This window comes from Triturus cristatus, chromosome 5_1, assembly GCF_964204655.1.
Source record: "Triturus cristatus chromosome 5_1, aTriCri1.1, whole genome shotgun sequence".
In the NCBI taxonomy this organism is placed as follows: domain Eukaryota; kingdom Metazoa; phylum Chordata; class Amphibia; order Caudata; family Salamandridae; genus Triturus; species Triturus cristatus.
The window spans coordinates 8,137,175-8,149,295 of record NC_140587.1 but is presented as its reverse complement, the minus strand read 5'-3'; the positions used below and the strand labels follow the sequence as shown (position 1 = coordinate 8,149,295).

The following is a 12,121-nucleotide window of genomic DNA, read 5'->3' as shown; positions in this document are numbered from 1 at the left end:
AGGTACCCGTGATCCCGGACCCGCCAAAGGCGGTGCAGATGGTCCCCAGGAGGGGTATTACAGTGCAAGAGGTTGGCCGAGGGGGGGTGCTTAAAGTTTAAAAGTTATAGTTAAAAGCAGGGTCACAATCGAAAATAAGCACAAAGAAAATACAAAACAGGATGGTTAAAATCCTATAGCAGGCTAAACAGCGCGCTGAGCGCTAAGAAGTCCGTATGGTCACCTTCTCCAGGCTGACCCACTGACTCGTACTGCCTAAAATAGACTCTTCCGGGCGAGGTCTCGCGGTAATACGCGAGAGTTCCCAAGCCCAATCCAAAATGGCGCTCCGATTCACCCCAGGTACCCGTGATCCCGGACCCGCCAAAGGCGGTGCAGATGGTCCCCAGGAGGGGTATTACAGTGCAAGAGGTTGGCCGAGGGGGGGTGCTTAAAGTTTAAAAGTTATAGTTAAAAGCAGGGTCACAATCGAAAATAAGCACAAAGAAAATACAAAACAGGATGGTTAAAATCCTATAGCAGGCTAAACAGCGCGCTGAGCGCTAAGAAGTCCGTATGGTCACCTTCTCCACCTGTGCCTCTGCACCTACGTCGCTAAGGTTCATATATATCAGAGTCTGCATTTTATAACTGAATAAGGCCAAGGAGGCTCTGACAGCTCCTTCGTATACTGTGATGCGTAGCGGCGGCGTCGGTGATTTTTCTTTTCCCCACCTCCGCTGTTGATAGTGTTGACCCCTCACACGCCCCCACCCTCCTGCCAGCAATAAAAAAAAGTGTCATGATGTGGTCTGTTTTGGCTGCATCATAGTGCTTTAATTTTTTTTTAATTTCAATTGCACCCATGCGGCAGAGCAGGGACACTGCTGTACAGCAGGGGAAAGAAACTCTGTGAAAGCCAGTAGCTGTCTCGTAGGTGACACCTATTGGCTTTGCCAATGCTTGTTATATGACTGTTCCTCACCCATCTTTGGGAATAAAGCTTCTTTAATTTGTAAAGCATTGGGAATAGTTTGGAAATTAAGCAATTCAAAGGATTTAAATGTAATTTCATCTTATGGCAAGATTTGAATATATTTTCGAAGAATGCAACTAATGTTCTAAGAACATGTTTTTTCTGTTAAAATTAAACTTCCCCATGCCGTGGGCATGACATTGCTGCAGTTCGGCGTCTGAGAGAGCGCAGCTGTGAGCACAATGCAACTCTAGGAACTCACTCATCTAGCCATCATCTGAAGAACGTATTCCAAAGTGAATATTAATATGGAATACAATTTGCAAAAAATGATCAGATCAGTTTATATTGTATCACGTTTTAATGCACCGTCATTCTTTAATTGCAGATAAGGATCAAACTGCAATAGTGACGTAATCTTGGATTTAAAACGTACCCAAATTGCTTTTAGCAACGGTTATACAACCACTAACAATCTTTAAACTCAAATAGTCTCAATTCAAAATTTTCATGTAAATAAAGTTTTACTTTATTAAATGGGGAAAATGTTACTTTGCAATAAAAATATTTTTTAACACAGGGTTTTGCAGCTTTTTCTTTGAAATATCTGTGCTTTCTGCTGCTAACTTGTGTTCCTGGTGAACAAAGTGTGTTTAAATGCAAAGTGTGTTTGAGACTGCAGTACCGCCTCCTGTCTACAGGGGCAGAGCTGAGCAGAAATATAAACACACTTTATGAAACACAGGTCCCGAGACAATTTTTTTAAAAGTTGTAAAAATTGACACAGATGTTCCTGAAGCCATTTTCTATCACTTAAAGGACATTGCTTTGTGGGGTCCTGGGTTCAGGTCCCCACAGTGCAATCAAGTCCCCACAGAGTGAGTGTGTTATCACACCCAAGTCCCCACAAGGATAGTAACACAAACACACACACACACACACATACACACATTTAAAGGAAGCAGCCTGCAAAGTAAAGTACTCTCCCATGCCATTGCGAGTGAGGGGGTGACCAAATTACCAACAAAATAACCCTAAATTGACCTAATCTCACCATTCCCTAAAAGTACTACCACCTCTTTCCAGTACCCCACTAAAATGTTTTGTGCATAGTAAAGTTACAGAACATACCCCGAAAAACAAGGCACAGGAATTTACCAAAAACTGTATAACGATATGTGTTTTTTCCAAGCTAACCTACAACCCACAGCTCTTATCCAAACACGTCTGCAATCGAGCCACATTTGCACCTTTGTTACAGAAGCCCGCAACCTCTCTAGCTGAAGCCCCCAAAAGAACATAAATGTGGGCCAATTACTCAAAAACATAGACTCCTAGATGCCTTTACGGACACTTCTTTACAAACTCTTTTTTGCACTGCACCAAGACACCCCTGGGCACTAATATGACAGACATCTCCCCTGGAGATCATCTCAAGACCTATGAATGTTTTGAAAGTTATGTATTTCCGTGCTCTCTCTGCCTATCATGGGTGCTCTCACGCCTCTCTGAAGCCAGAAATCTGCCTAGTTTCATGCAACCTACCTCAACATCTTTGCAGTATTTGCATAGTGACCTCTCCCACTTTACTTGCACTTACACTGAACTGAACAGTAGCACTCCTCACGCACTACACAGCACACTCCAACACATCACATAGTATCAGCACATGACTTCCGTGGACACCCAAACCAGGAACAGGTCATGTTCCATATGTTCCCTGATACCCCACACCGTATGCGCAGACAGGCTTTACTTATCCCTAGAGATAGCCCTGAAGAAACCAAAAGTCACATCCACCTGTACCTATGTAGGATTAGGGCAAAGATATAACACCAAGAGTAGTAAATCACCTGGTATGAGACCAACCACACAGCACTATACCTTTTCACCGAACCTACCGACATTCAAACTGAGCTAGATAGGATGTGCAGTAGGGGCCTGTAGGGAGGGACACTGTTTGGCACTGAGACTTCATAGAAAAGTGGTTCTTGGGGGTAGGAAAACCACTGCACCAGTGGACAAATACATCCGCTCCCACCTCCGTCTGTAGTCCCAGGGTGGCCCTTAACATATTTGGGGAAACTTTCTTAATGAAAAATGGACCACTGATATGGAACTCCAGAGCGGGCCATTCATCTCGATGACCCAAGGGGAAATGGATCCCATGGGAGGGGGTCAAACACTAGCACAGATACCCCATGCCAGGAAATCTGGGATACTAAGATAAATCGGTACACATTGTTGGAAGGGAAGAGGAAACCTACTGGCAAGCGTTGGTGGTGCCATGTTACAGGGATTCTGCTTAGAAACAGAACTATGTCAGAGATCACGTGAATTCAGCATGTAGGGACTCAGTAACCATACCACATAAGTACCTATGGGCTCAAATCCAGGGTTGCTTTTAGAGTCTAACCTGCCATCCTAACCTTCCCAGAACACAACCCTCTCGACCCTCTCAGGGATCATAGTAGCAGGTCATGACCTTTCGTTCTCTCACTCATACATGTCCACAATAAATAAAAGAGACACAAAGTAAGTTTACAATATTTATTGAAACTACCGTGCTCTATCATGAAGCAACTGCGCTGCATTTAGAAAATATGTGAAGGTTAACAATGTGATTAGCACGATCAATAGATTATACATAATAAAAAGTCCTGCCATATTGGATGATCGATCTTTCGAAGCCTACCCTCACTATGGAAGCACAGTGACATATTAGAGATTTCTGGGATTAGTGTTGGACCCCATACCTGGCCTCAAATTGTTGCTGTTCTACATCTCAGATGGCACAGCTCTCTCGTCCTGGGACCTTTGCTCTGCAAGAGTTTCACCTCTTTATTTTCAAAACAGAAAAGTCCCGGCTTGTATGATAAAAATTGCATGTTCAAAAAGAGCTGCTGGATTCATCTATTATGTGTAAGTGTCAGTGTCCGACAACAGAGAAACACAGGGTGCAGTGTTATTTGACCTTGTATGTAATGTGCAGACTGAATCCCAGCCGTAAAGCTAAATAACCAACCATGCGCAGCTTGTTTGTAAAATAAAGTGTGGTACAGAAACAAGTGCGATCTTTCATAACATTTGCAAAGCTAAAGTGGCCGACTACATGCAGTTAGGCTAATACAGGAGAGAAAATACTGTGGGCCATATGGTGGACCCACAACAGTTCTCCTGTCGAGACGTATTGAAAGGCCCTTCTTGATAAAGGTAACAGCGCATCCTTTCAGCTCCACCCACCTGTAGCCCTCCAAAAAGAGATGAAAGAATCTGAAAGCTGATGTCAGGGGAACCATTCATGCATTTCTCCAACGCACCTTAGACTGCACCAAGTAGGGCATCAATGTGTGATCAGACACACCTGGACACACATTTGCATCTGCCTAATGATCAGGTCTAGTTTCATAAATCGATCTTCAAGCCCACATTTCTAGAAAGTAATACATTTAAACATTAAACTGATATTTTGAATTTCTGCAAATATAGAATTCTCCTCTCCAATGCTACATTTATCTAGGTTTCAAAAGTTAGGCCAGTTGATGGAATTTACAGCTCTTGCCTGTGTCCAGTTCTTGTGCCCTTTCTACCCTGCCCTCAATCTGTGCCCCAGCTGTTCTGCATGTAGAACGAGGATGTAAAAATGTACTCTGGTGTCATTCCTTCTCCCACCACTGGAAGCGCTAGAGTCTCATTGATCAACTCTGACCCACTCTTACCACTGGATTTACCAGCAGACCAGTTGCCCTGAGGAGTATTGGCTGAGCAAACTGTTCTTCTCCTTCAATGTTCACAGTATTCTTCTTTCCTGGGAGCTCCTGAGAAGTTATGATGAACAAGAGTAAGACGCGCGAGCACCCAAGGAAATTTACAGAACTAAAAAAACTCTGCGGTTTAAAAAAAATACAAAATGTATGTATACGTGGGAGACTATCTCTCTGGTAGTGTGTCATGTAGGGCCATATGACAATGTCTTTCAATACTACGTATTACATTTCAAGACTACATGTTCTCTGGTATTAATATCCATCTTAAATAGAATGATATAGCATTTGGGCATGAAGATACAGCCCAGCAGACCAGCGCTAGAAGCCAAGATGGCGAAGACCTCCACGGCCACCATGTTGCGGCCCTTAGTGCTCAGGTAGGCAGGAATGAAGGAGACCCAGACACTACAGAACACCAGCATGCTGAATGTGATGAGCTTGGCCTCGTTGAAGCGGTCAGGGAGGTTCCTGGCGAGAAAAGCCACCATGAAGCTAGCAAAGGCCAAGAGGGCCATGTAACCAATCACACTGTAGAAGGCAGTGACAGAGCCCTGGTCACACTGCAAGATTATCTTCCCAGTCTCAGACTGTGTGTCAGTGCCAGGGTGAGGTGGAGAGGTGAGCAGCCAAGACAGACAGATTGTCACTTCTCCTAGTGTGGACAAGAGGACAATAGAGCCGGACACCCGTGATCCCAGCCATCTGCTTAATCTGCTCCCAGGCCTGGTGGCATTAAAGGCAATGACAACAGTCATGGTTTTTGCTAAAACACAAGACACAGCAACAGTAAAAACGATCCCAAATGCAGCTTGTTGGATCAGACAGGTCCATGTCCCGGGGCGTCCTATAAATAGGAGGGAGCAGAGAAAGGCCAACATTAGGGCGGCGAGGAGTGCGTAGCTGAGATCTCGGTTATTGGCCTTCACCATCGGTGTGTCCCGGTGTCTAATAAAGATTCCCAGCACTGCAGCTGTGGCTATACAGAAGGATACAGCTGTGAAGACCAAAGTCTCACCAAGGATATCACTGTATGAGAGGAAAGCAATGGTTTTGGGGATGCAGCCGTCCCTCCTGACATTGGGCCACGTGTCCTCAGGGCACCTCAGGCAGTTGTCCACATCTAAAATGAAGGAGATAGTTTATAAGTAAATATAGAAGCCATAAATGTTCCATTAATGCTAAATGTAGCAGTATGTTTACAACATTGTTAATGACATTTTGATATTTAAAGAATAATTATATTGAAGGGGTTGCTTTTGTTGTGATTTATTTACATAATATTATGCTTTTGTGACGCCTCATGGCTTTTGGGACCCAACCCCAGATACCGAGTGACATAAATCCATTGGCCCTCTCTGTTGATTAGTATTCAATCAGCAATCTATTCATAGATGATGAGCAAACCTTAAGCATTCTAATTCTTATCCAATTCCAGTTATATATATTGCCAATAAGGAGTTAACAACCATGAGGACAAATGTCAGATGGTTTATCATTGTCACCAAAACAGAGCTGCCTACCCTTGCCAACACAAAGTTTGGCTGTGCACCGTGTTGTTTTATTTTAAATTCTATATGAAGATATTTTCCCATTTCCCAGCAGATCAACGTTGTCTGGCTGATTGGTGGAAGCTCAGGTGGTGATTGTTGTTGCCTGGTCCTAGGTTGTGAAGGCCTTGTTGGCATGGGTTATTTGCTTGCATTGGCATCTCTTCCATACTGGGAGCCAATGGAGTTCTTTGAGGTAGGGGTGATGTGGTGCCATCAAGGTTGGGGGGTTGAGGATGAGTCTGGCTGCAGTGTTCTGGATGGCCTATGAAGGAGCATTTAGGGATCCCGTACTATATGCCATAGTTCAGCCTGCTTGTGATGAGGGCTTGTGTGACAGTGCGTTTGGTGATAGTGGGGAGCCACTTGAAGATCTTCCATAGTATGTGTGGAATGAAGAAGCTGGCCGATGAGACTACGTCAACCTGGGGTTTTAATAGTCAGCGTGCAATAACGTATGATTCTAAGGTTCCTGGCGTGATTGGACTGGGAGGATGCCGGTCCTATTTCCACTGGCTACCACAAAGTATTCTGTACTTCTTGTTCATGTTGAGCTTCGGGCAGTTGTCTCTCAACAAGTTTGTGACGCTCATCATGCCCCTATGGAATCTGGCTCCGGTGGTGGTGGGGTTCCCGGAGAGACAGTGGATAAGTTGAGTGTCGTCTGCATTTGAGATGATGTTGAGCCTGTGGGATCTGACAATGTTGTTCAAGGATGTCATGTAGGTGTTGAAAAAGGTGGGGCTCAGAGATGAACCCTGAGGGACACCTCAGGTGATTTCCTTGGGTTCTGAGGTAAATGGAGGTAGGCAGATTTTCTGAGTTCTTCAGGTGAGGAATGAGGTGATCCATCTGAGGTCGTTTCCTTGGATATTGATTTTGTGTAGCCTAAAGGGTATGTGTGATGGTGTCTGTGTTTGTGTGTGTACGAGAGATATATGACTGAGCATATGGTCTCTCTTTGTGTATATGTGTCTGTGAATGTTTGTCTCTTTAACTCTGTCTTAGAATGCATGTCAATACACAGGTGTTAGACTCGGTTTGGGTGTGCATGAATGTGTGTTGCTGACTAACTATATTTGTCAAAGTCTATGTATGTGACTACAGGCATTCATATATCAATCAATCAATCAATCAGGGAATTGTAAGCGCTCTACTCACCCGTGAGGGACTCAAGGTAGCTCTATTCAGTCGAAGAGCCAGGTCTTGAGTGTCTTCCTGAAGATGTTCAGACAGGGGGCGCTTCTGATGTTGATCATGGGCTCGTTCCACATCTTGGACACGATGTAGGAGAAGGCCCTTCCACCCATTCTGGCTCTGCAGATGCCTGGGGTTTCAGCGAGGGCAAGGTCAGAGGATCAGAGGATTCTTTTGAGTACGTGGAAGGAGATTCTCTCATTGAGGTATTGGGGTCCGGTGTTGTGGAGGCTTTTGAGGGCATGGGTGAGTATCTTGAAGGCTACTTTCTTCCCGAAGGGTAGCCAGCGGTGATCTTGCAGGTGTTGGGTGATGTGTTCTTGTCAGGGAATCCCGAGGACGAGTCTGGCTGCGATGTATAGTCTGGAGTTTGCGGAGCAGAGTCTTGTTGATTCCGGTGTAGAGGGCATTTCCATAGTCCAATCTGTAGGTTATGAGTGCGTGGGTGACGCTTTTTCTTGATTCGGGGGAGTCCATTTGAAGGTCTAGCGAAGGATGCATAGGGTGATGAAGCTGGTGGAAGTGACGGCTTTGGCCTGTTGGGTCATGGAGAGGGAAGAGTTGAGTATGATGCCAAGGTTCTGGCCGTGGTTGATAGGGGTGGGTGGGCTGTCGAGGGTGGTGGGCTACCAGGTAGTATCCCATGTGGACCTCTGCCTTCTCTGAGTTAAGCTTAAGGTAGCTGCTGCTCATCCAGTATGTCATGTCCTTCATTCCTTCCTGAAAGCTGAGTCTGGTGGTGATGGGGTCCTTGGTGAAGAAGAAGATGAGCTGGGTGTCATTGGCTTAGAGGACTATGTTGAGTCCGTCCTGTCTGAACTATGGCGGTGAGGGGGGCCATGTAGATGTTGAAGAGCATAGGGCTGAGTGATGATCCTTGAGGCACTCTGCAGTTGATCTCTGTGCGTTCGGAGAGGAAGGGTGGCAGTCTGATTATTTGGGTCCTGCTGGTGAGGAAGTAGCGGAGCCATTCGAGGGCGGTTCCCCGTATGCTGGTATGCGGTGGGTGACGGTGTCGAAGGCTGCAGAGAGGGCGAGTAGGATCAGGGCTGCAGTGTGTACTTGGTCGAGTATTGCAGTTGAGGGTGGAGTTGAGGTGCTCCTCAGTGACTTTGCTCCAGTTCCTTTGCGGTGAGCGGGGTGCAGGTTTTGGAGTTGTGGGTTTCTTAACGATGAAGTGTACACAGTGGTGGTCCATCCATGGGGTTGTGTGGTGTGGCTCAAGTGGATGTTGTTACCTCCTGTGAAGATGGGGTCGAGGGTGTGTCCTGCCTTGTGGGTGGGGGTGGAGATGAGCTGTTTCAGTCCGAGGTTGGTGAGGTTGTTCAGGAGGGTGGAGGAGTTAGGATCGTTGAGGTTTTCGAGGTTGAAGTTGAGGTCACTAATGAGTATGTAGTCTGTGGAGGCAATGGCGTAGGGTGCGATGAGGTCGGCGATGGTGGTGGCTAGTGCGGTTTGCTGTCCAGGGGGCCTGTATGCGAGCGTGCCGTATAGATCTGAGGCTGGTCTGTATCTGGGAATGAAGGTGCTCGGTGGTGGACGGGCAGTCGTTTGCAGAGGAAGTGGTGAGTCGGAGGGAGCGCTTGTGTGTGATGGCGAGTTCTCCTCCTGGGTGGTCTTGGAGGTCTTTCCTCTGGATCTTGTATCCATCAGGGATGGCAGTGGCTATGTCAGGGGCAGAGGAGGCGTTGGTCCAGGTTTCTGTGAAGAAGGCCACGTCTGGCGAGAGGGAGTCGAGGAGGTCCCAGATCTCTACGGCGTGTTTGTGCAGGGAGCGCACATAGTGAAGGACTGGGTTATTCTAAGGCCCAGCGGTGCCAGGGGACAACACCTGAAACCTTCGTGGTTTACCTGTTCCGGCGTACAAAACACAGAGACATGGGACACTTCCTGCGGCGTCAAAGATCAGCGTTTATTTACTGCAGGGATACAGAAGTCGATAGAAGTACACAACGTGTAGGTTCTGGGAGACTGCTTCGAATTGCAAACGTGGATCGCTCCTTTTATACACATTTTCGTCATAGCACAACATGACGAACAAAAGGTTACAACTCAGTTCCCACAATAAACTTCAAAGGGTCGCATTCATGTTTCAGAAGCCCGGAACATAATTATAGCAACAGTGCCGGTTCCCAACTGTAAAAGCACATTATCCTCACATTAAGCACATTCCATTCTGGCTGTAAACATATTAGGAGAAGGGACAGAAACCGATGCAAAGGAAAAACAAGGGTGCACAACAGATTGAAAAAGAGTGTAGAGAGTAATAACGGACATTTGATTGGAGGATCAAAGACCTCGTGCCTAATGCATGCATGACTGAAACAATAGACTGGCACGGCAAGATGAGCCTTGAGCGGGGCCATCTGCCCTTGCCGTGTCATTTCCCTTATCATAAAAGACACCATCAAAGAAGCACGTGTCCTTCGTGAAAGGCTTGGGAATCCCAGGGTCACAAAGCGGACAAGGTCCGTTCGCTGGCTACTTGAGGGCAAGAAACAAAATGGATGCCGTATCTAAAATGGAACCCGAGGGTTCGGATGGACATACCCAGGAATGAGACGAACCGTACATAGCAGCGTAGCGAAAACGCGTACACCCACTAAACTCGTCATTTGCGGTTCGTAGGTACCAAACTCGTCCATATTCGAACACACCCAGAAAAGTATCGTTCCGATTCACACGGAACCTCAGAGGCTCCTTTTGCCCTCATGTAGGCAAGCACTAGTCGAGATCAGAATCGATTTCGATATTCATCAAATCGTTCAGCTGTTGCTGGAACATCATTCTATCCATCAATGTCTCCTTGGTAATAGATGGCCGTCTTATACACGTTGTAGCACAGAGACTACATAAGGCAGGACCACACTGCACACAAAGACAACACGTGAACAGAAAAGTCACAACAACCCCTACGATCATCAGAATCTTCAAACCCCAAGTTGATATCAGGCCCCAAAACCATCCTAGAAATGTCCAATTACCTTCGTCCACGTGTATGGACTCGGAAATCTTATGCAACTTCGAGATGGCTTGGTAAACAGTTGGAGCGTTGTCAGGAATGAAAATGCAACAACTCGAATGGATAACTTTGCACACACCACCTCTATCCGCAAGAACAACGTCTAGAACCATACGGTTCTGCAACGTCATGAGTCTATCCGCCTGAAGTTCTGCTGTTAAATTACCAAGAGCGCTCGCAGTTATGTTAGCAGTTGATTCCACCACACGGGTCAACTGTCTTAGGTTCCTACTATTAACCATAGGTCCCCAAAACGGCAAGAAACCCTTAAAGAAGTCTCCTGCTTCTTGACCGGCAGTGTCCTCTTCACTAATAACGCCTCTCACAATTCTAGTCTTGTGATAGTCTGAGGCGACTGTAAAAGTCGGTGGCAAAAGATTTGCAATATACCAGGTACCCGAGAAGTCACGGGGCAACCATGTATATGCACGTTCATAACATACAAAATAGGTACCCTTGGCAGTCAGAAAAACAGGGGAAGAGAGCATCGGTAGAACATACGTATCAGTACAAGCACTGTTCCCAAGTTGTGCTCTCGGATTTCGACCCAAACCTTTCAAGCAGAAATTACCGAGGTGGGGTACGATCCATATTGGAGACGAGCTCTCAAGCTGTCTATCACCCACTGACGTACTATACTCAGCCTCACTCAGGTCCTTATAGGCTTGCACCTCTTCATCTGGAATAAGCGATGCATCAAAAACATCTCTATCCAAATCCGCAATCGCTATCGCCAAAGGCTTGTGATACGGACCGGAACCAAAGTTTGCAGAGCGTGGCTCTCGACTGGGGTAGGAATCTAGTGCACTACGGAACATAGTTTGGAATGCTCGAGCTGACCCTTGGGAGCTATAAGGAAGAACCAGATACGGAATACCCCTATCCATGGTATGTGGCATTAACCCACACACCCAACAGTTGGTAGTATTCATCACCAACTGATGCTGATGTAGGAGTTGAACGAAGGAGTTATTCATGAATTCCGCACGTCTAACCTGTTCATGTTGAGGCAGAGGATGAAAAGAATGTGGAGAAACAGTGGTAATAGAGCTTAGTTTAGGAGAAAGAGTAGGTGAAATGGAAGGCAATAACGACTGTATTCCGAAATACACTCCACCCACCAATAGCATAGACACAGTCAGAAACAGCAGAAATACCTGAAACAAAAAACATTTCGTTCGTACAATCTTATGCAATTTTGATCTTTGCGCCGACATCCTTTCTACTTCCAACAGCTTAGAGAATGCCATCCTCTAAAAACCATCCGTGACGTACTTGACGCACTTCGTTCTGAGTAGCGATTATCAATTCCCAGGAGTTCCCAGGAGTCGACAAAAAGCAACCGACCTAGTGTCAGAAGCCTGCTAAACAGAAAGGAGTACCAGCACGGCCCTACGGTTAACCCGGATAATAGGTTTTCCTAAACACTCAGATTAATACAAATCTCTTTAGCGAAAACGAAACTCAAAAAATCAGAAAAGGATGTAATTGTTCGTAATGTTCGTAGCAACAGTAAAGGAAAATATAAGAAACATTTTATTAGTCTTTGTTACATGGGCGAAGAAAGTATCGATTTCTTCCAGGTCGAGTCTGCTCTTCAAATAATTGTTCAGCTGGTGAAACAGTGTCCAAT

General features: G+C 45.9%; 1 protein-coding gene across 1 annotated transcript in view; it reads right to left on the bottom strand.

The window, feature by feature from the left end:
* Window positions 1-4,937: 4,937 nt before the first annotated feature.
* LOC146829940 (vomeronasal type-2 receptor 26-like) overlaps window positions 4,938-12,121 on the bottom strand; it is a 356,012-nt gene continuing 348,828 nt past the window's right edge. Inside the window, exon 5 of the mRNA XM_085605823.1 lies at window positions 4,938-5,842. Within this exon, the coding sequence (XP_085461949.1) occupies window positions 4,938-5,842 (905 nt within the window). The remainder of the gene's footprint in view (window positions 5,843-12,121) is intronic.